The following is a 22387-nucleotide window of genomic DNA, read 5'->3' on the forward strand; positions in this document are numbered from 1 at the left end:
GATGACAGAGAAACAGATGAATATGTGACGATGTAGGAACGGGGCGCTGCCGTTCCGCTCCGGGGTCAGGGTTCACGTGTTTCTGTGCTTAAACGCGGCCTGTGATTGGTTCAGGTGCTCAGACGTGCGGTAGGGGTGAGGAAATGGGTGTGAGGACGTCTACGGCCGCCGCAGGACTGCTAGCGTTAGCATGGTTCAGGAACATGACCGCAGACCCCACGCCGTGTCACACATTTGTAATAGCAGTAGCCCCGCCCACTCTTCCTCTGCAGGCAACATGCAGTACCCCTGTTTTACAGCTGTACTGCATCTTACTGCATTGGAAGATGTCACCCGTATCTCCTTGCATCCCTTATAGTAAAATAGTTCTGGAAAATTCCGTGAAAAAAATGCAAATGCATATGGCAACCTGCTTGCGTTTGTTTTTATTATTATTATTGTTTTTTTAATCAGGCTGAGGCCGTGGGCTCTGAGCTGGAATGTGACAGAAGCGTCTCCGTGTGTGGGGGACTCTGGGTACCTCCCGCGATTCGACATCCCCCCCCGGCTACGCTGGGCTCTTACGGTTCTCACAGCCGTAATGAATATTATTTCCCGTGGGGGGGGAGGGGAGGGGGGGGGGGGTCGGAAGAAAGCGCCGGGGTCTTAACTCCATATAAGCTGTGACGTTATTGAAATGATCTGGCGTGTAGCGGGAGCCGATCCCCTCCCCTGTGTCGCCATTACCGCCAGCAGACTCCGTATCTTCTGCCTCGCGTCTGCTCTTGCTCTTATAGCAGGCCGTTCCCTGCCCGCCAGGCTCGCATGCTATGGTGCAGCCATATGCGCTCTGCGCAGTATGCATATTTGGCTCTGAGATTTTCGGGCTTGAGTCTCAGGGAAGCGGCTGCTAATTTTGTACCCTTAAGGAAAAGAGCATCCAGCTTTGTGTTCTGTGTTTACACCCATATTATATGTTTGTGTACCCTGTGTACTGTGTGTGTGTGTGTGTGTGTGTGTGTGTGTGCGCATGCAGGTCCGTGCGCACTCGTGCGTGTTTATGACTGCAGATAGATGATGAAAGGTCATTGTAAGGTCATAATTTATTTACAGGAAATTCTTTGGAATGTAAAACAAGCGTAGAATGACGTCATTCGCCTCATGCACTGTAAGTCATTAGCACCCGCAGACCAAGCGTTTTTACTGGTTTTTTTCCTTTCATTTTTTAAATTAATTTTTTTTTAGACAGACAGCTTATTTTTCAGCGTATCCCAGCATGCACTCCTGCGCGCACCAGAAGCTGTCCTGCGTTGGCGGAGAGTGCGTTGGCGCGCGTGTGGTCTCTGCTCACAGAGAGGGCGACCGTCCCGCCCGGGCTCTGGTTGCCGGGTCCAGCGGGGGCAGATGGTCCGGGCGGCGGTTCCGGAACGCTGCTGTTCCCCCTCACCTGTTCGTTTTCGGCGCGCCGCGCCGCGTGTCCCCGCCGCACTCAGAACATTCCCCGGCGAGATTTAAAATGCAAGACTAAACCTAATAATACGGCAGAAACATTAGAAATTACGAGGATCTCGTCAATTTCCAAGCCGCGGAATTGGATTCTGCTGCGCGCTGCTCTGCGTAGGTGATGAGTTATCTTATGAAATGTATATGCTGATAACTTTATACCAAATCACATTCCATTTAAATGCATTAAAAACCTGTGAAATTGTTAAATTAATTCTGCACTTTTCTTTCGGTGGTAATGAAATTAGCTGGTGATGAACTGAAGGGGAACAGGAAGGCAGTCTGGCAGATGAGTGCAAGGCTCAAGCATCGATACAGATATGTGAATAAAGGGAGTGAGGAAGACAGGCTGTGCGGTTAGGCTGTGGAAATGTTCGGTGTCCTGGTGACCCCCCCCGGTCTTGGACTGCAGCGGGATGGTTCAGAAATTGGGTAAAAGGCTGGGGGGTGCCCCGAGGGTTCCCGTTTCTCCATTTCTGAAGGAGTGAGAGAGGACATGTCTCGTCTGCTCTCTGCTCAGGAAGGCCTCGGTGCTCCTGCCTGTGGAATCAAATGAGTTTCATGCCTAAGGAGCGGCTGTGTGTGTGTGTGTGTGTGTGTGTGTGTGTGTGTCTATGTGTGTCTGTGTGTGTATGTGTAGGTTCATATGCGTGTGCGTGCGAGCAAACTAGTGAGTGAGTGAATTTCGACTGTCAATGTTGTGACCATTTTGAAATGTTTCTAATGGATATAGAAACACAGTGATCTTAGCAGTATGATGACCCTCTGTGTGTGTGTGCGTGCTTGCGTGCGTGCGTACGTTCGTGTGTGTGTATGTGTGTGTGTGCGTGTGCTTGCGTGCGTGCGTGCGTTCATGTGTGTGTGTGCGCGTGCTTGCGTGCGTGCGTGCGTGTGTTCGTGCGTTCGTGTGTGTGTGTGTGTGTGTGTGTGTGTGTGTGTGTGTGTGTGTGCGAGTCTGAGAGAGGCAGATAGAGTGACTGAAAGTGTATTACCTGGCTGAGTGATGTTGGTTGTTAGGGAAAGCGCTCTGTAGCCCGGCGATGGCCTACTTTCAAAGTGAAATGGCGCCTATTGGAAAGAGGAATGCTAATACAAAACTTAATATGCGTGCATATCTGCCGTGTGCAAGGTGGTGGGCCGCGGTGTCGGGGAGGGAGAGAGCGGGGCAGAGTCGAGGCGAACCGCCCAATTGAAGTTCCGCGGAGATGGACGTGACGGTTGGCAGTGGAGATGTTGCGGGGCTTAGTGAAGAGGTCAAATAGTTTTTTCTTTGAGTGAAACGTCTGGTAGGATTACGCTCCCGGTCCCGATGTCAGGTTGAGTAAACGAGCTTCCTCGGACTGGTGTGGGGGCCGCGTGCAGATCGCTCCTGGCACTGCGTTCTGTGTGCCAGACAGAGCCCGTGGTGCCAGGGAACTTATCAGACTCGCCGAGTGTTAAGGTGGAACAACAAGATGAACATAATTTTTGGTGGGGTGGGCTGTGGGTAGAACCGAGCGGGTCGTTCTTTTAGCTTCTCACTCTCAGCAGCCTGGACGGTCCCAGGATCTCAGTCGCCTCGGGGTAGTGGCAGAAAAAAATGAGAATAACTTTCTCGAAAGTGCAGCAGATGTTTTTTTTTCTTTTTTTTTTGGAAAAATAAACAGAGGGAGGGCAGATGTGTAAAAATGTGCTCTGTGGCATTAGAGATTCCGTTTCAACATAAACTCTCTTTCAAGCACCATGAAGTGCTCGCGCGGGCCGGGGTAATGATTCGCCGGAACTGGAGGGAAGAGATTAAAGACTCCCTCTGTTTTTTGGGGGCCCGTTTGATGTTGCCGGGGCTGTCTCTTCGCGCAGTGGCTCTCTCTGACGGGCATCACAGCCGGCTCGCTCCCACGCTGTTCCGCGCGCCCGTCTCCCGGGCGACCCCGCCAGGACGGCCCGCTCTGCGGCGGGAGATAAGAGAGAGCGCGGGGCCCGGGACGCGGGCGCCGTCGGGGAGTCCGCTCGCGCTCCGCCGCTGATTTCGGAGGAGCTTCTGTGGTCCTGTTAAGACAATACAGCCCCCCCCACTCCCCCCCACCCCCCAACCCAAACCCCTGCCACCCCACGCAAATTTTTCGATTCAACCCTCGTTTTACTTGCAGCGTAGAAACCGCGAACCGCCCTCGGGTCTTGCTCGGTCTGACCGGAGCAGATCAATGGCTATCGATGTAGCCGTGGCTGTTTTAGATGCGGAAGTCAGGGACTTTTCTCTCGCTGAGCGTGACGGAGCTGCTGGTCTCCGTTTGATGACTGAGCGCTCGGGTTCCATTGTCTCGGCCGACCCCGGGGTGGGACGGCGCTCTGGAACCTAGACATGACAAAGACCTGACATCTGCAGGGAAGCAGAAAACATGTCTTTAGCTTCCCTATACCTCCAGTCACAGTGCCCTTAATGTGCCTATACCTCCAGTCACAGTGCCCTTAATGTGCCTATACCTCCAGTCACAGTGAATTTAGTTCCCCTATACCTCCTGTCACAGTGCTGTTTAGTGGCCCTATACCTCCTGTCACAGTGCTGTTTAGTGGCCCTATACCTCCAGTCACAGTGCTGTTTAGTGGCCCTATACCTCCTGTCACAGTGCTGTTTAGTGGCCCTATACCTCCAGTCACAGTGCTGTTTAGTGGCCCTATACCTCCAGTCACAGTGCTGTTTAGTGGCCCTATACCTCCAGTCACAGTGCTGTTTAGTGGCCCTATACCTCCAGTCACAGTGAATTTAGTTCCCCTATACCTCCTGTCACAGTGCTGTTTAGTGGCCCTATACCTCCAGTCACAGTGCTGTTTAGTGGCCCTATACCTCCAGTCACAGTGCTGTTTAGTGGCCCTATACCTCCTGTCACAGTGCTGTTTAGTGGCCCTATACCTCCAGTCACAGTGCTGTTTAGTGGCCCTATACCTCCAGTCACAGTGCTGTTTAGTGGCCCTATACCTCCAGTCACAGTGCTGTTTAGTGGCCCTATACCTCCAGTCACAGTGCTGTTTAGTGGCCCTATACCTCCTGTCACAGTGCTGTTTAGTGGCCCTATACCTCCAGTCACAGTGCTGTTTAGTGGCCCTATACCTCCAGTCACAGTGCTGTTTAGTGGCCCTATACCTCCAGTCACAGTGCTGTTTAGTGGCCCTATACCTCCAGTCACAGTGCTGTTTAGTGGCCCTATACCTCCAGTCACAGTGCTGTTTAGTGGCCCTATACCTCCAGTCACAGTGCTGTTTAGTGGCCCTATACCTCCAGTCACAGTGCTGTTTAGTGGCCCTATACCTCCAGTCACGGTACCGCAGTGCACCTGAAATCACTGCCAGTAAAAGTGGAATGAAGACACACAATTTTTATAGCAAATCTCAGGCTTGGCATCCAGATGTTGCCACGAGGTAAAATGGAGTGATAAGACTGCAGCCGATGCCAGTACTTAAAGTAATGCCGACAGTGATCGCTAAAGGGGTTTAGCCTCCGAAATGTCACGCTTCCTCATAAGAGTGCAGCCGACTGCAGTCCTCTGGTACACCTGATGGCTGGTAGTTTCCAGTCATTTTTCCCCAGTGTAGTTTGTGAGAAGCACGTCGTATTTCGCTCAGAGAACATAGACATTTAGACCCATTTTTTGGTGCAGTCACTTTATTGTGCTTTACTTTGCAGTGTAAACACTCACTCGTGTGTATCTGACATGGTTTGTGTCTGGTTCACAGTAAAATTGCCAGTAAGACATGTTTGCTCCTAATGTTTTGTGGAAGCGCGTTATTATTTTGCTTTGATTTTACATGTTGCTTGGCAACCACATCCCCAGCATTACTGCTGAGAACCTTATCAATGGAAGAGACTTGCGTTATTGTTCGCCTGCTGTAAATTTGCCAAAAAACATTTTTCCACGAGCCTCTCTTCGTGGCCGAAAAGCAGTCTTGACGTGCATCTCCCTTTTACCGTAAACATTTGTAACAGGCCGGATATTGTCAGTGACAAAGCTTTGGTGCTTCTGGAAACTGTTTAAGAAACCTAAGACCTCATTTGTTTCAATGACCAACAGGCAATTTCCAGCCCCGTAGACACACTGGAGCCTCTGTTCTTTCATGGTGAAGGAAAAAAATTGAACACAAAGAGAATACCCTCCGCGGAGGACTGACACCTCACGTTCCTGTTTTGTAGCATCCAGATGAAATGTTGTTTCACGAAGGGGGCAATTGCTTGAAAATGAGGAATGATAATGCGCACTGTAAGCAAGCTTTCATGGTGACAGCGAGAGCGGAATAAAGTGCAATGTTTTATAGCTTTTTTTAAAAATGATAAGCTTCTTAATAAAAAAAAAAAAGCCTCCCTATGATCTTACAGTGGGTGATTGCTTATATCCTCTTATGATATTTGTTAGAACGAGTGTTTATGAGTGTGTGTGTGTGCGCGTGTGCGCGTGTGTGTATGTGTGTGTGTGTGTGTGTGTGTGTGTAAGAGGGATTGCATTTGCATGTCGAGAGAGAGTGAGAGAGAGAATGTAACCTATATATAGCCAACGCTGCATAGCATTGACATCCAGGCCTCCCATATTCTAATCATTCATCATGTAGGCATTTATTTTTCCCCAATCAATTTAGTGGTGCCACGGAGCTGAGCCAGTTTCTGCTTGAACGCGCTGTTAGAATATGGCTTCACTGCTTCTGGGCTCTGGCAGCAGACGTTAGCCATCTTTCAAAAGTACATTTGAAGAAGTTCTTTAAAATGCCTCCTCATTTAATTGGAACGAATAAATGTAAGCGGGGATATTCTGTATTATTTTTAATTCAAATTCTTACCACAGATAACAATAGGTATTGATGACAGCAAATTAGTTGGACAATTTTTAGATGAATGGCATATTGTAAGCGCAGTTCCAAACCATAACAAAACCTTTGGTATTTCTCAAGGCTGGTCTGTGTTTTTGAATGTCAAAGCCACAAAGGAAGTGGTGTTTTATTTCTCTGGAGCTGGATGTTTTTGGAGAGGAGCTGTACATTTTGATGGCGGGTGGGTGAGGGGGATGGGGAGGGAGGGGGGCATAGGTGGACCAGGAAAGACCTTGACCGTCTGACCAGTCTGGCTGCAGAACGGACGTAGGACTGCTTCAAACAGGCAGGGGGACCCAAGGCTGGGGGGGGGGGGGGGTCAGCTATCCCACAGGCCCCTGCAAACTTCAAAGCAGACTGGGTGGGCGGCGAGGATCAGGGGCCATCCTGAGGGGAGGGGCAGGCTGGTGGGCACAGGCCTGGGGACGTAAGCTGCAGGCTGGGTCTCTGCATGGCCTGTTCTAGCCTCACGCATCTGACGGCCTTTTCTAAAAAAAACACCAGGCCCTGCTGCTCTGCTACCAAGCAGATTCCTTAGCCAGGCCCCTGCAAATCGAATCAAACCCCCACTACCCCCCCCCCCCACCCCTTCATTAATTATGAATGTGCAAATCTGAAGCAAACACTGTTTAGAAACGCTGTTTAGAAACGCAGTGCTAAACCCCCGTGAAGCCGGGAGTCAGATACAGATTGCGTAGCCGACGCCTGCGTGTCCACGGCGGGCTGGATCCGGCTCCCCCCAGACTCGAGGCTGGAGGGGCGCAATCCGTGGCTGATCTGGCCCGCCGCGCGACGCCGGCGTTGTGCCGAGGTCAGAGGGACGCGCTCCCGCCGTCCGGCCCCTCTCTCCTCCCCTCGGTCTGCTTGCCATTCATGTTCAAAAAGGACCCGACTCTTTTTCGTTACCTTATTACGGGGAGCTTGCTCACGTCGCCCGTTAATTTGGACTTGGGTTCAACCGCAGCCCTGGAAGGGATCTAAAATGCCTATCTGTTCGGGTCGGAAGAATTTCAGCGCGCGTCCGTGGAAGCCTACTGTATCGTGTTTTTGCTGTGTTTGGAAGCCCACTGTACCGTGTTTTTGCTGTGTTTGGAAGCCCCGTGACCCGGATGCTGTTTTTGACAGTTCGGTTTGATGCACTCTGTGGGATGTGTTTGCTTCCAGACCGTAGGTCCCTCCTGTGGGGCCCAGACTCCAGCATCTGGGCCTCACCTTCCTGCGTGTTCGCCAGGGCCCGCGCATAGGGCCTCTGATACCAGGGCCAATCAATGTAGTGGAGTATAGTGGGTAAGGACCTGGTCTTGCAACGTAAAGGTTGCAGGTTCGATTCCCAGGTTTTGTACACTGCCGTTGTACCCTTGAGCAAGGTACTTAACCTGTGTTTCTTCAGTATATATCCAGCTGTAATAATGGATGCAATGCTATGTAAAAGTTGTGTAAGTCCTTCTGGATAAGAGCGTCTTCTAAATGCCTGTAATGTAACGTTATGCCTCTGATTCCAGCTCCTGTCCCAAATACAGACATCCTCTTATTTCATCATTATTGTTTTTTCAAAAGGAGAAAATGTCCCAGTCTGCTTTTTCATTGGGCGTTTCTACAGGCAACCGTGAAAGTGATAGGCCCATTAAAATGAATAGATCTGATTGGTGGAAAAAAAGGATGGGGCTAGCGCTTTCCTGCACAGATGAGCCATATTGTTCCTAAAGCTCATTCATTACGTTCATTACATCAAAATGAATGGACATTGAGATAGGGAAAGCTAAAAATAGGCTTTCGTCTGCAATTGTAATGAAGGCAATTAGTCAGGATACTTTTAACAATTATTGTGATGGTTATTAGTTAAAAAAAAAAATTGTCGAAGTGGAAGTAAAAAGCTTGAATTGGTGTGTTTTTTTAATACAGAGAGTACCCATTAACAATGTATGCATGCTTTATGGCAGTTTGAAAGCCATGGAGACAGTTTCCAAATCATGTAGCTGTTATTATTACCTGGGTTAATGCTACCCCACAGTAATCCAAGTACAGCAGAATCAGGTCTCCCGAACTGTTCATAATCCACCCAGCTAGGGAAATGCCCGGAGTCTGCATTATGTGACAGAACTATTAATGCACCAGTTTTACCTCACAGGGGTTCACAATCCTATTTACTGTCCACTGAGCAGAGCAATCAAAGCCTGTGTGTGACCGAAAAGCTCACTGAGTGCGAGATTTAATTTCCATTTCGCCCGGCTTTTTAGAGGTGAAGCCCGGGCTCTTTTTTCCAAAGCGCCCGTTTTCAGCAGCGGTGCCCTTTAATGGACGCGCGCCGAGCTTTGCGACCGCCGTCGCTGTGTCGCTGAGCCGCCGCGACGCGTGCCATTAAACCGAACGACGAGGACGGCCGTCAGAGTGTAATCCAACGCCATCCACTGCTTGTTTTCGTCGGGAGGGAAATTGTAAAACAATTGACGTTTTTTTTTAGAAAATGCCGTATCGCAGTGGCTGTAATTTCTTTCTCAAGCTGCCTGGGCTGTCTCTCTTTCATATACAGTTCCATTTGCATTTAGCCGTTTAGCAAATGCTGTTATCTGGGGAAAATTGCGGAAAGGTTAGGAAAAGAGCAAGGGCAATATCAATTTGTCCCTGTCACAATCGATGGTCGTAGTCACCGTGTAAACCTGTAACATAATGTTAAGTGCCATAGTGTGTACGAGAGGTAGACTGAGGATCTGGCCCTGTGTCTGTTCCTGAGTACAGTTTAACGAGGTTCTGAAAACACTCCTTTTTGGCAGCGTGTCAGTACAGCTGCTGAATCCCCGATTGGGTTACCTCCTGTGGGCGTGACTCTGAGCCCTCCAGGGTCCGCATCGCAGGAAGTGGTTAATCTGAAACATTCTGGACTGTTGCGAGAGCGAGTGGGTTTGTTCTGGGGGGGTGGGGGGAACCCTGTGGGGCAGGCCCAATGAGGGCCGGGGGTGGGAGTTTAGCGGGACCCCACACGGCTCTCCCCTCTGAGGGGTGTAGAAACACAGCTGGCTCTTTTTCACCGTATTACAGGGCCTCACACTGAGCCCCTCTCTGGCTGTTAGCTCACTCTTTGTTTTTTTTGTTCATGTTCTTTCCCCTCTTTCCTGTTCTTGCATGAGCATCCCAGTGGATCCTGTGACTGGGTGAAACGGACAAACCTTACCAGCCCTGAGACTTTAAATGAAGCTAATTTAATCCTCTCAGTGAAACGGCATTGCCTCACACTACTGCTGCGCTCAGCGATGTGTGTGTGTGCGTGTGTGTGTGAGCGTGGGCATGTGTGTGTGTGTGTGTGTGTGTGCGTGTGTGTGTTTGTAGGTGTGTTTGTTTGTGTCTGTGTGCGCATGCGTCCTTGTGTGTGCGTGCACATGCGTGTGTGTGTGCGTGTGTGCGTGTGTGCGTGTGTGTGTGTGCACGCGCGTATGTGTGCGTGAGTGTGTGTGTGCACGTGCGTGTGTGTGTGTGCACGCGCGTATGTGCGCCCTCCTCTCGGTTTTCAGACCCAGAGAAAGCCTGCTGTGAGTCATCGGTGTGACCAGCGCGCGTTGCCCCCTGAGCGTCTGAAGGCTAGTCATCAGGAAGTGACACACGGGGGAGAAGGCCAGTGTTGCACTGCAGTGGGAGCGGGCTACTTCCTGAGGGCTGGCCGCCTTCGCTGTCGGCAGAGGACTGTGCGGGTCTGTGCAGAGCAGCAGTGCACGCTTTCTTTGGGTGCCGTTGGTCTTTCGGGGGATTGGAGTCCGACAATTACGCCACGCGGATCCGCTCCGCCGTCGATGCTCCGGGATAAGCCCGGCTCCTCCTAACGAGCTCGATGCCCGCGTGCCGAGAAAGAAAAGCCTTTTCTCTCATCCTTCGGCAAAACCTTGACGTTTTGCTGTGAAGTTATTCTTAAGTCATTTCACACCACGGTGGACAAATAGGATCAGTCTACTGGCTAACCTTCAAGAGAAAAAAAAAAAATAGGATTAAGCTGAACCACACTTTTAAGCACCAGTCCTGTAATGAGACGGCATATTCCACCCGTGCGCCTCTCAGCGAGCGCTCTTCGTTTGTCAGCGTCCTCCTCACCGCGGATTTATCGTCCTCCCGGACGAACGAGGCTTCTGGGCTCGAGCCGCGGCGTCTGCCGCCGTACCTGAGCTTCAGACGCGGCTCGGCTGTAAAATGTGTCCGCGCACGGACCCCGCGGCCAAACTCTCCATATCAAAGTCCGAACGGGTTCAGATAGGCAGCGCCCGCGTGGTGTGTGTCATCGCTTCACGGAGAGAAGTAATGCCTTAATTGGCAATTAGGTCTTCCGTCATCTTATGGCACGGGCTTGAGAGAGCTCCGGAGACTCCAGCACTGGCGGTCATTATTTTCAGACTAACCGCTGAGCGGTTCCGTATCTCGTGGGCTAGAGTGAGGTCCAGCCGAGAGGCGGAAGTCAAGGAGGCAAACGGAGAGGACGCTGAAAGAAATATCTATTTTAGATATTTTTAAAAAGTGCATCTTTAATTGTGTTCTGGTAGTACCGGTGAACTCAAAGCACCTTCGGGCCAGCGCAGGTTGCCGGCCTGGCGGACGGCGGGCCTGGCGGACGGCGGGCCTGGCGGACGGCGGGCCTGGCGGTCTGAGATGCGGACGCGGCTTGATTGGCGTCGAGACCGGGGATGACGCCGTTACACGCCGGGAAGCGTGAAGGCGGAGGAAGCGCTGCCCTTCCTGGAAAAGCACTTTTTAAGAAAGATGTATCTCTCTGTTTCCTGATGAGGGGAGAGAGAGAGAGAGAGGTATGAGGGGGAGAGAGGGAGAGGTATGAGGGGAGAGAGAGAGAGAGAGGTATGAGGGGGAGAGACAGAGAGAGAGAGGTATGAGGGGAAAGAGAGAGAGAGGTATGAGGGGGGAGGGGGGCGGTGAACTGGTTGGGCGTGTGCTGGCGAGCTGAAGATGGCGGTTGGGCTTGGCGTCAGCGCGCGGCAGCGCACGCGAGCGCTAACAGAGACCTCAGGGACGTCAGTCATCCTGAGAGCCGGGTGCTTCTCGTCCTCGGCCGTCACGTCCGCCTGAACGCGCCGCTGCCGGAGGACGCTTAAAACGGGTCGGCGGGGGCGAGGTGGATGGGTTCGGTCTTACCCGTCTGCTCGCTCCCGAGGCCGTCTCCGGGTCCCGCTCGGCTTCTTAATGCTCCCAATTTACCAGGAACAGGGAACGAGGGCGCCTTGTTTCCACACAGCCTATTATCAGTGAAACGTTCAGCACAACAAAGGATTCATTAATATAAGAGGCTCAGCCTCTTTGCGGACGCGCAATTTATTTTTGTTGGCCAATGCTTGAACGGAGGACACGGTTTTAGCACACCGTGTTTGGGCAGCCTTATATTCCTTTCATTGTCCCATAATGGCTTCATCTTGTTACCTCAACCTTGTGGCTGAAGTCTATTTTCTCCTCTAGACTAGAAGAGATGCCAAGCCCCTCTTCCTCAGTGATTATAAAAAACTAATAAAACCCTGAATGCTTTTTGTGCTATAAAAAAGAATGGGTGGTACACAGATTGCGGTTTTCTTCCTGATTTAGCTCGTTAAAATGCCCCAGTTCTTGGTGTTGAAAGTGCACACTAAAATCTTCCCTCGACTTCAAAAATCTTCATTTGAGTAAGAAAACTTAGAAACGGCTCGAAATCCTGGATGCATCCTGTTCAGGTATCTGGAGAAGTCGGGGACGGCCTACTGCCACTGAAAGAATATCCGTCCAATCACACAATACACTGTGTTTTATGCGCGCTGTTTGTGGTTCTGTCGAACCACAGCAAAAACAGAGAAAGCGCTGTTGAATAACAATGTGTAAGATACCGGCGTAAAGCGAAAAGAAAATACGCTCCGGAAAAGAATCAGAGGAAGAGGAATTTATTGAGCTGTGGCGAGAGCGCGAGGGTTTATTTAATCTGTCGGCAAACGGCTACCACTACAAACAAGAGAAGAGCGATAAGTGTGCAGGAACAGCCTGCCGGGTTTGATGGGAACCGGTGCTGACTTTGTGTGTCCTTGAGTTTCGGACCGTGCTTCATAAGCCTACCCGGGGAACGTCCGGGGCCAGCGAGCAGCTCTCTGCAGCTCCCCAAATCATCGCTGCCGTGCCCCCGCTGCTCGGAACTCACGGGCCTCGTCAGCCCCAGCTCTTCCCGTACGCTGGTATCATCATCGCCGTCGCGCTTTTAGTTATGTAGCCGAGTGAATTACAAACAGAAGGCTTAAACTGAGAGTTATTTGTGTCTTAACCAAGTGCCTGATGCAAACTTGCAACATAATGGGTGCAGTATATTTGATAAATGTGTGTAGCAGGGTTTTGTGTGAATAGAATCACTGCCGGAGTCTCCGGTCATGCCCTGGGGTTGGCCCAAGCTCATTCAGGTGGAGGGGGGGACCAGCCTCCCCGCTGGGCCTGCCTCCCACACCCCCCCCCACAGCTCTAGGCCTATTACCAGCAGCATGGGCCCTCTCTGACTCCACACTGAAACAATTAGGGAGGCCCGGGGGGGTTGGCAGGGGGGGTGGTTAGTGTGTCACCACCCCCATTCCGCTCGCTCGCTCGCTCGCTCGCTCGGCCCCGCCCGGCCCAGGCCAGCTGCGGGACGGCGTGGGAGACCTCGCCGAACGGGAGCGGGAGCGGGGGGGGAGTCGTCGGCCGCTCGGCGAGCCGGGGGAAGGAACGGCGCTCTGCCATTACCTGACACACGAGCGCGCGGGAGACGGCTCTGATTATCGCCATTATCATTATCATTAGCTCCCCCTCCTCCCACTATCATTACTGGTGATGATAATTGCACGGATGAGGGCTCGACTTCATCGTTCGGAGGGACCGCTTCTCCCCCCCCCCCCCCCCCCCCCCCCCCCCCCCCCCCACCCCCTCAGCCAGCTGCGATTTCCATTCCTTTCACCTTGGCTTTTTCGGAGCCCGGAGTCAGCTTGTCGAACCCGTGTGAAGGTCAGGTGGTAACGAGGGAGTCGTCGCAACGGGGGGACACCCCCCCACCCCCCCACCTCCCCAATAACTTGACATCTGAAAGCTATCAGACAAGATTTGAATTGCCCTCATTCAGCTGCCATCAGGTATTCATAATGAACATCTTTGTACATCAACAAACAAGGAGGCTCTTTTAAGGCCTGGAAGAGAAATCTTGAAATTGCTTCCCTAATAATAGATTTCTTCTGATGAATGGCTGCAGACACTAATTTTCGAACCACATAATCAAAATCCGCTTGAACAACCTGCAAAAACCTCCGCTCTAAGTTTGGTCTTTGTTATGCTTCACTCAGATTCAATTTGTGTGTGTATTTTTTATTTATTTATTGAGTGCTCTTATCCGATCAATGTGGGTTTGCTGATCCAAAAGAAAAAAGAAACAATTTTAGACCCCTGAATGAAGGAGAAAGGATTGCTTTTTTGAGAGAGGGAACATGTGTGAAGATGGAAGATTAAGGGAGGTACAGAGGGCGGGGGGTTTGTATCCAGACAGAAAATTGTCTTTGGGGTGTGTGGCACAGACTTCCATAAGGGGACAAATTGGTGATTGCAGATTCACCGGTCATATGCTGTTTAGTTTTTTCTGATTGGTGGAGGTAAGCCATATTGTGTACATATAGTTCTGCAGGACATATTCGACATATTCAAGTCTAGTGTACTTTAATATATGATAATCTTGTAACTCATGTAAAATGGTTTAAGGTTTGATTCCTACCGAGGGCACTGTAGTTGTACCCTTGAGCAGTGTATTTAACCGGGTTTGCTTCAGTAAAATATCCAGCTAATAAATGGGTTTTATGTAAAAAAAAAAAAAAAATTTAATCTGTCTTAATAAGAGAGTCTGGAAAATGCCAAATTGTAATGTCAAAAATGTATATAGCTTTTTTTTTTGTTGTTGTTGAGAGAAATATAATTTTCTTGGTGTTTCAGTTAGATAGTTACAATAGTTAGATAGATAGGATTCATTTATTTAATAATTTCACTGACACATACAGGTTGATTTTTTCCCCCTTCATTTCTCCACTTTGTAGTTCTGACCCAGCTCGGCATTTAGTGTTTAGTAGCATTTATGTGTTAAGTATAAACGGTCATTGAAATCGTATTTTAGTGCTAGCGAGCGCTACCAGAGCTCTATCCCAGGGTAGATCTGTCTGAATAGACCCCCAAGCCAAACTTACCTCAACCCAATAGTTCATGTGAGACTTATTTAACGAAATATTCAATATAGTAGAAAATTCAATAAGGGAGGCCTTGAGGGTCCTTCAGGCGAAATTGTTCCTTGTAAGGAGAAGATTCTGTTGCAAGTTTGAGACCTCTGCAGTATAATAGTGATTTTTTAAAATGAATATTAAAAAAAGAATGGGATTGAAATTCCTTTTTTATTGCACCACCCAAATGTCTGATCAATGCCGTTTGCCTGGGGCGGGGTTTTTCAAATAAGCCTCCGTTTACCTGAAAAGTTGAATTTCATTTAAAAATGTTTATTCAGCTTATGGTTTATAATTAAATCTGCAAGTTGACTGGCTGTAGCAGCCATAATGTTTTACATAATAACTGAAAATTACTGTGGTTCATTCAGCGTATTAAAACAAAAGAAGTCTTCTTGCAATATGATTTGTGCCAAGACAAGTTTTCTTTCATTTTACTTGCATATTGCAGTGTATTCCAAACTCGAAGCAGTAATAAATGCTGGTGCATAATACCTAAATTAAAAATCCAGGGGGAAAAAATGGACTCTCAACACTCAAAAAGGTTCTAGCCACCATACCAGGTGAGGGTGATGGGTTAATAAAAGATTTGAGCTCACGGTAGGATACCCCCAATCATACCAGTCAGAATCAAACAATCTGTGTTGTAGGGGCATTTTTAGACTGGCAATACGAAGGAATAAATGAACAGGGAAAAAAAGAAAAGGAAAAAACAACAGTAACAATTTCAAGAAAATGACATTTTTCCCCCCTTTCTCTCACACACGCTTGCTTTTGTGTCTAAGATAATATTTCTCTTTTGTTGTCATTTTGGCTGATGAAATGGGTCAAGGGGGTTAGCAGTTTAGTCTTTATGGGCCTGCATCAGAGATAGCAGTCTCCGTCGAGCCTGTTCTGCAGAAGACAGGGAGACGACACGCAGTGCATGTTTAACAGCAGGATAGCAGGGCCCAGTAAATGGTCAATTAGACCGGAGTTCCGCCGCTTTACAGAGACATTAAACGTAATACCCAATCTGGTAATGTGGCTGAGTGCGGTCACCAACTGGCGATCAACTGACGCCAGCCCGTCCAGCGGCCCCCATAAACATCCCGCCTTAATGCGGAATCGTTTGTGACAGAGCCCTCTCCGTTAAGTACCCGTTATGGAAGTGTCGCCATTACAGTGCGTATGGATATCGGTTCGAGGAACGGCGCGCAGCGCGGATCGTGAGTAACGAGGCCCGTGAGCGAGCTCGCTGAGGCGCTCGGACCCGGGGCGAGCGAGCGAGCGAGCGAGGGGGTCAGGGCAGCGCGTCGCGTGTGAGGGGCTGCCGGTTGGAAGCAGGCTGAGGGGAGGATTGTTCGTTGAGAAGGGGGCCACACATTAACTGTTGTGCTCTGTTAACTGAACACTCGGGGAGCTGTTTGAAAAGTATTGTTTTACGTGCCGAGAGTAATCGTGTAGTAATGTGTCCGCAGACACGGCCTTCACTCTCAATGGGGAATTTCCGGTTTGAAACTAGGGTCTCTACGTAGCAACGCCGCCGCGCGATTCTTAATGCTTCTGTGTACAACCTCTCACACTCTGACCAAGCTCAAGACAAAAAAATAAAATAAAGGATGGGGGGGGGGGGGGGGGGGGGGGTAAAAATGCGAGGCTTTTATGTTGAAAAGCACACTTTCCATTTCCATCAGGGCCCAAAGCAGCTGAGTGCTACACGCCGGAGAGAAAAAAAAAAAAACAGCGTGTCCAAAATCTGAAAGAATGTGGGGTGTGAAAAGGGAAGCGGGGATTGTAGACAGGATTCGTCTCTTCGGAAAGGAGGATGGCAGCTCGCTGCTCCGCTGTACTGATCTCTAACGCGAGGCGGGGGGAGACGGAGGGTGCGTTACATCTTTTTAGGCAGCCTGCACACTGGGGGAATAAATTGAAGGCAGGACTCCACATTGTCTGCGCTGGCTGCTCCTGCCTCAGACCCATTTGCACAAGGCCTGCCAATTGACACCCCCCCCCCCCCCCCCCCCCCGATTTAACGCTCGTCTTGTGTTTCTCTCGCCCCCTGCGTCTCCCCGGCCGGAAGTGAGCATGTGGAAGCGTTTATCTTCGGCACGGCGGCGCACATCGTGGCCTTTTTGGAAGGGGGAGTGTAACATTTCGCGGAATGCCCCCCGCTGCGAGAATTTCGGGCCCGATAAATAATTCCAGCGCCAGGGAGCTGCGCACTTTTTTGAAGTCGGAGACTTCCCCCCGGGCCACCCCCCCGTCCAAAGCTGGCGGAAGAAAGGGCCGGCGGGGGAGGCGGGCTAATCTCAAACACACCGACGACTTTTCAAACAAATGCTGATATCCCTTTTCATCCTGCGGACTATCCTGCCCGCCAAGAAACTTCACTACCCCCCCACCACCACCTACGGTGAAATGAAACAGATTTTTGTCGACTCTGCTCACGCTCATGTGGGCTTTTTTGGTTATCTTGGCGCGGGTTTCGCTCTTAGTGCCGTTGCGGCACCGCGGCGGTGAAATAGCGTGTGTTTTCCTCCGCGGTTTTGAAGTCCCCAGTGCACACATTTCTTAATCTTCTCCGTTCCTTTTGTTATGAATAAGTTGATCGTCGTGGGCCAGCTGCATTTCTGTGTTAAACACACACACACACACTGCTTGCGGTTTTCCCGAGCATGTTTTAGATTAGCCTGCGACAACATGACCTTCCTGTAAGGAGTAAAACGAGCCGCTTTCATGCGCTCCAGCTTTTCTTCCTTACGGCGAGGTCTTTTCCGTGTTTCTGTTCTCGAGACCGCAGAGCCGCAGAACGAGGCTGCTTACGTATCGCCGGGTAATTTGTTTCCTCAGCGCGTTCTGTAGCAAATCCCGTATTGCTTTATACAGAGCTCTTGTCACTTGTAACGAGTCACTTTTATTGATTTTGTTGTTCATAGAGCCTGACGACAGGCGCCAACCGCATCGCCGCCGTACACTGCAGACCACTTTCCCTTTTCCCGCTTCTTTCCACGTGACCGGAACCAGAAACGGCGTTTTGTTTACGGCCGCGCGACCTTCCCCGGTGAATTTTTTTCGTCCGTGAGCGCTACTCGCCGCCGTGCAAACAGGGGCCCGATTAATGCTAATCAGCGCTCTCCCGTTCTTACTCGTTTGCGATTAGGACTCTGCCTTATCTCGGTGCGCCGGCGCCCCTGACAACCCGTCGGAGAAACGATCCTTTCTGTGGAGAAACCGGGGTCCTGCCCTCTCTCTCTCTCTCTCTCTCGCGCGCGGTGTCACGCAGCGTTGCCGGTGCAGAGCTCGGTTATTCACGCCGTCGATAGAGAATCTGATTCAGGGCCCTTTGAAAGCGCGGCTGAATGGGAGATAGCTGAAGCAAACGGAGGCTGTGGGCACTTTTTAGAGTCCCGGGGGACGTCAGAACGCGTTTTGCTATCTGCGTGAGCCTAAGTAACGTATGCAAGGCCAGTGTGGGTGCTTCGGCTTTGTTAAGCCCTGAATGCGATTCTTCTCCAGTGATAAGCGGATATGCCTCATTTGAAATTTTCTAATCTGTTTATGTTTTGTGGTCTAAGCAGACTAGGTGGCCTTGCGTTAGCAAACTCTTATTCATGCGAAGATGGCATAACGGGCAAGAAACAGTTCTTCTGTAGTGTTTATGCTGTGATGGAAAACTGCATTGAGCCAGCCTTAGTCATCAATAACAAAAAGGGACAAAAAATACAATGATAATGCTTTAAATAATTGACACATATGTATTATTTATTAATGTATGTTGAATTAATAGGAAATAGCCTAAATTATTATACAATAAATAATGAAGGTTATCCCATAATAACTGAACAGATGTAACTTAAGTAGCAACACATATGAACATAATTTGGACATTATTTAATAATTGTGCATTTTTTTTTTCTTCTTTCAAATATGTTTAATTGTGGCCATCTTGCTCCACTTTGAAAGTGCAATAGAAATAGTTCTAGTCCTTGAAAGCGGATGCCTGTAAATAAAAGTTGCCGGGCCTCCGTTGTTTCAGCGACTATACCGTGGACTGTGAGCACCCTGAAGTTTCTTAAAGGATCCCACATTGCAGAACAAAGGGACATTCACGGGAGGAAAACGGTGTAATCGTTTACTATTACATGCAATCGCATGTCATTCCTTAATAGGTGGTTTGAAGACCTGTCGGTTTTAATTATTTAATTGTTTTTGAAGACGTGTGGCCATTTGAAGATATAATAATGAATTTAACCTTGGCTGGAGTTAAACAGGCCAGCGTGCGCACTGCCGTGAGAAGCGTGGGCTTTGTGTGATCCAAGGATGCTGCTGCACAGCGCTCGGTGGGAACAGGGGGGGGGGTATGAGAGAGAACCGCGTCTGTTATGCATTATTAAATGCATCTGCCAGTTAATGAATTATGTGAAACGCTCTTGTCGGTGTGAGGGGGAGGACAGCCGAGGAGCTGAAGGGTGGGGGGGGGGGGGGCGCGTCCTTCAGGTGCAAGGGCAGGAGGTCCAGACAAGGGAGTAGGAGTGAGAGGCGAGGGGTTAGGGGCTGGGCGGAGCTTGGCGTTCTAAAACGTCTGAGCTGTCTTCGCTCTCCACCCCCATGAATGCTGCGGCCCTCCGAGGCTTGAGATAAGAACCATGTTTGCTGAGGGGGCGGGGGGGGAAACAAGTTTGGGCTGCTCCGGGCCCCCGGCCATTACGGGCCTGTGATGTCACCGCTGAGGGGTTTCTGCTCCCCAATAACAAGCCGGTTTGCATTTTCGTTCCTGAGAATAGCCGCCCCGTGTGAAAGCACAAGGAAAGCACAAAGAGCCCCCCCCCCTCCTCGAACCCGGACGAAACGAGATACGCTCCCCACGCGGCAACAATGGGAGTCGCAGGAAGGACGTATCCTTGGAGCTCTGCATAATAGCCCGCCTTTAATGAACCATTTTCCGTGATTAATTTATTTTCGCTGTTGCCGTTATTGAAAATTTTAAATATGCGTGTGTTATGGCTGCATGCACTAGAATAGCATTACGTAGTTTATGTTGCTTTGTATAGGATTAGACACAATCTTGAAGAACCCAGTAGTAAGATTACCATGATAAAGGAGGATTTTTCCACAAAATACAATAGTATATCACGCAATATTGCAGGAGTTCTTCACTGAAATACAATTATGCAGCCCACCCCCCCTCGCTATGTCTTGCATTCAATTTCATGTTTTGTCTTGTTGTTTCTATTTTTCTTCCCGTACAGTTTGCTTAATAACACTGAAAATATCCCTCCTCTTCAGTGTCTTGGAACAAGAGACTGTCACGGCTCGTTCACTAGTCAGATCCACTAAACCTTCGGCTCAGGCAGTAACATGCAGAGACGGGGGAAAAGCAAATACGGCAGGCCGGGCATCAGCAGCAGTCAAGAAACAAAATGGAGGCCCCGTGTCTTCTCTATTTCAGGCTTGTGAGTGCGTATTCAGGGTGTCGCGGGCGCGGGCGCGTTGTAAACAGGCAGCCGCTCCTCCCTGCCGCGAACCGGCGGAGAACCCGCACGCGCGCGCGCTGGGCTGGGCTGGCACCCACGGCACAGCTCCTCACGACGCGGGGAGACGTCGCCTCTCTGACTGCCGCTGCGAGCAGATGCAGATATTTTCTGCGGAGCCGAGGCTGTGTTTGTTCTGGATCTCCTCTGAGATTCCTACCTTTGGGCTAAAATAAACAGAGGAGCCGCGATGATTAGCAGCGAGGCGCGACGGCTCTCCCAGAAGGCACTGGGAGGGGAAGCAGCCTTTCCGTCTGCCACCCACCCGAGCATTCCTGCAACTTCACCCCCCCCCCCCCCCCTCTCTCTCTCTCTCTCCACGCCCACTCCACTCGCATTCCAGGACGGGATTCTCACTCCTGGGGGGGCCGAGCTCCACTGCGGGGGCCCTGACTCCTTCCCCGCTCTCAGTTAGGGAGGTGGCGTTATGACAGGAAGTGGGGGGGGGGGGTAGGCGAGGGGGTGCGTATTGATGGCTTACATGCGTGTGGAGATGACCTGCGTGATGAGACATATTGCCGCATCCGTGAGAAATATGCCGAGTCAGCGTGATGCGGTTTTTGGGACTGGTCTGTCGAGCCTCAGCATTGCTGTGGTGTTCGGTCCCAGACGACCACATCTGTGCTCCTTCCACCCCTATTGGAGTGGTTGCAGTAGCATAATTACTTCCATAACTCTGGTTTGGACATTGTGCAACTGGGGGGGTGGGGGGGGGTGTTGTGGTGGATGGGAAATGTTCCTTGATACCAATCCCATGAGGCATCCACAGAGAGAGGATGTCGTTTTTTATTCACAGGTTAAAACGCTTCTATCTTGTGCAATAGTTCTCCAAAGCCAAACTTGTTTTGTGACTCCATTGTGCTTCCAGACCTCAAAGCTCCCCTGGTTGGAGGTTAGGCCCATAGCTTTGTCTGTCAGGTCTGCTCAATGAATTTATAACCAGCAAAAAGAGTAAAAACACGAAAAACAAGTTTGCACAGAAGACAGCTGTGGCTGTTGCGTGAGTTTGTGTGTGTGTGTCTTCTCAAAATTGGCATTTCGGAATCTCATGTGTAACATTTATTAGAAAATTTTGTAACTGTCATCAAGAGTAGACTCTAAAATCCAAACCACATGTGCAAAATATATGTTGATTGTGAGTATCTGTTTGATTTAGTAAGATGGCCTTAGGTAGAATACTACATTTTTTACTCTATATCCGTAACTTATACTGAAAGTAAGTATACCTTTCTAATCACTACCGGGTAAATGAGTCTGAAGGGGAATACCATTAGTAAGAGATGAGCAGCTACCATCCAATTACACATCCCTTTAATGTTCCTAGACCTTGGTTGATTTCCACATACATTTGACAATTTCTTCTTCCTAAAGTTCTTTAAGTGAGAACATAAATTGCCTATACTCATTTACTCGCTGCTAATGGCACAATTAGTCTTCAATCATGAAGTGGGTCATCTTGATTGGTCTGAATGTATTCTTAATTATTCATTGTTCGTTTATGCCGCAGCGAATAAAGATGAGCTGAGGAATCCGCAAAGTGGAGAAAATGGCGTACTTTCTCATGGCTTCAGTACTGATCACTTTTTTCTGTCTCTGTCTCTCCCTACCTCCCTCTCTGCCTCCTTCTCCCTCAACCATCTCACTCTCTCTGTCTCTCTCACCCTCACCACCTTCTCTCTTTCTCTATCTCAATCTCCCTACCTCCCTCTCTACCCCCCTCTCCTTCACCCTTCTCTTTCTCTCCCTCTCTGTCTCTCTCTCTCACACCCTCACCACTTTCTCTCTTTGTCTCTCTCTATACCTATCTCTCCTCTTCCTCTCTCTCTGCAGTGAAGAAAGATGTGGACGAAGTGGACGACAGGAGGGTGAACCAGTTCAAGAAAAAGGCGAAGGAGCTGCGCATCTTGGACTCCAAAACGGCTCAGAATCTTTGTAAGTGTCCCCTCCCCTGCCGTCCTTCCCTCCTTCCCTCCGTCCCTCCATCCCTCCATCCCTCCCTCCAGGCATTCGCATTTGCATTCAACCGTGCGACAGATTCAGATGTTTACGTTGTCTGCGGAATGCCTCTAAAATCCCCTAACGGTGCTACCTGAAACAAAATGGCTGTTTCCTTCGCTTCTTCAGAGAGCACATTGATCCTGCGACCAAAGCTGGACCTGCCTTTATCCCCAGTATGTTTCAAGGTTAAAAAAAAAAAAAAATCTGGAGAAACAGCATGCATGATTCATTGAAAAATGTGCATAGAAAATCTTTCTTTATGTTCTTGTATGAGAAAAAGATGACGAATATGCACATTGGAAAAAGTCATCCAGACCATACTTGTAAGTCTTATACTTGCTT

The 22387-nt window shown here is 49.8% G+C and overlaps 1 protein-coding gene across 1 annotated transcript in view; it reads left to right on the plus strand.

The window, feature by feature from the left end:
• The window catches only part of diaph2 (diaphanous-related formin 2), a 442997-nt gene that overhangs the window by 223944 nt on the left and 196666 nt on the right, over nucleotides 1–22387 (plus strand). Inside the window, 1 exon segment of the mRNA XM_035408002.1 lies at nucleotides 21878–21979. Within this exon segment, the coding sequence (XP_035263893.1) occupies nucleotides 21878–21979 (102 nt within the window).

This window comes from Anguilla anguilla, chromosome 3, assembly GCF_013347855.1.
Source record: "Anguilla anguilla isolate fAngAng1 chromosome 3, fAngAng1.pri, whole genome shotgun sequence".
Lineage (NCBI taxonomy): Eukaryota > Metazoa > Chordata > Actinopteri > Anguilliformes > Anguillidae > Anguilla > Anguilla anguilla.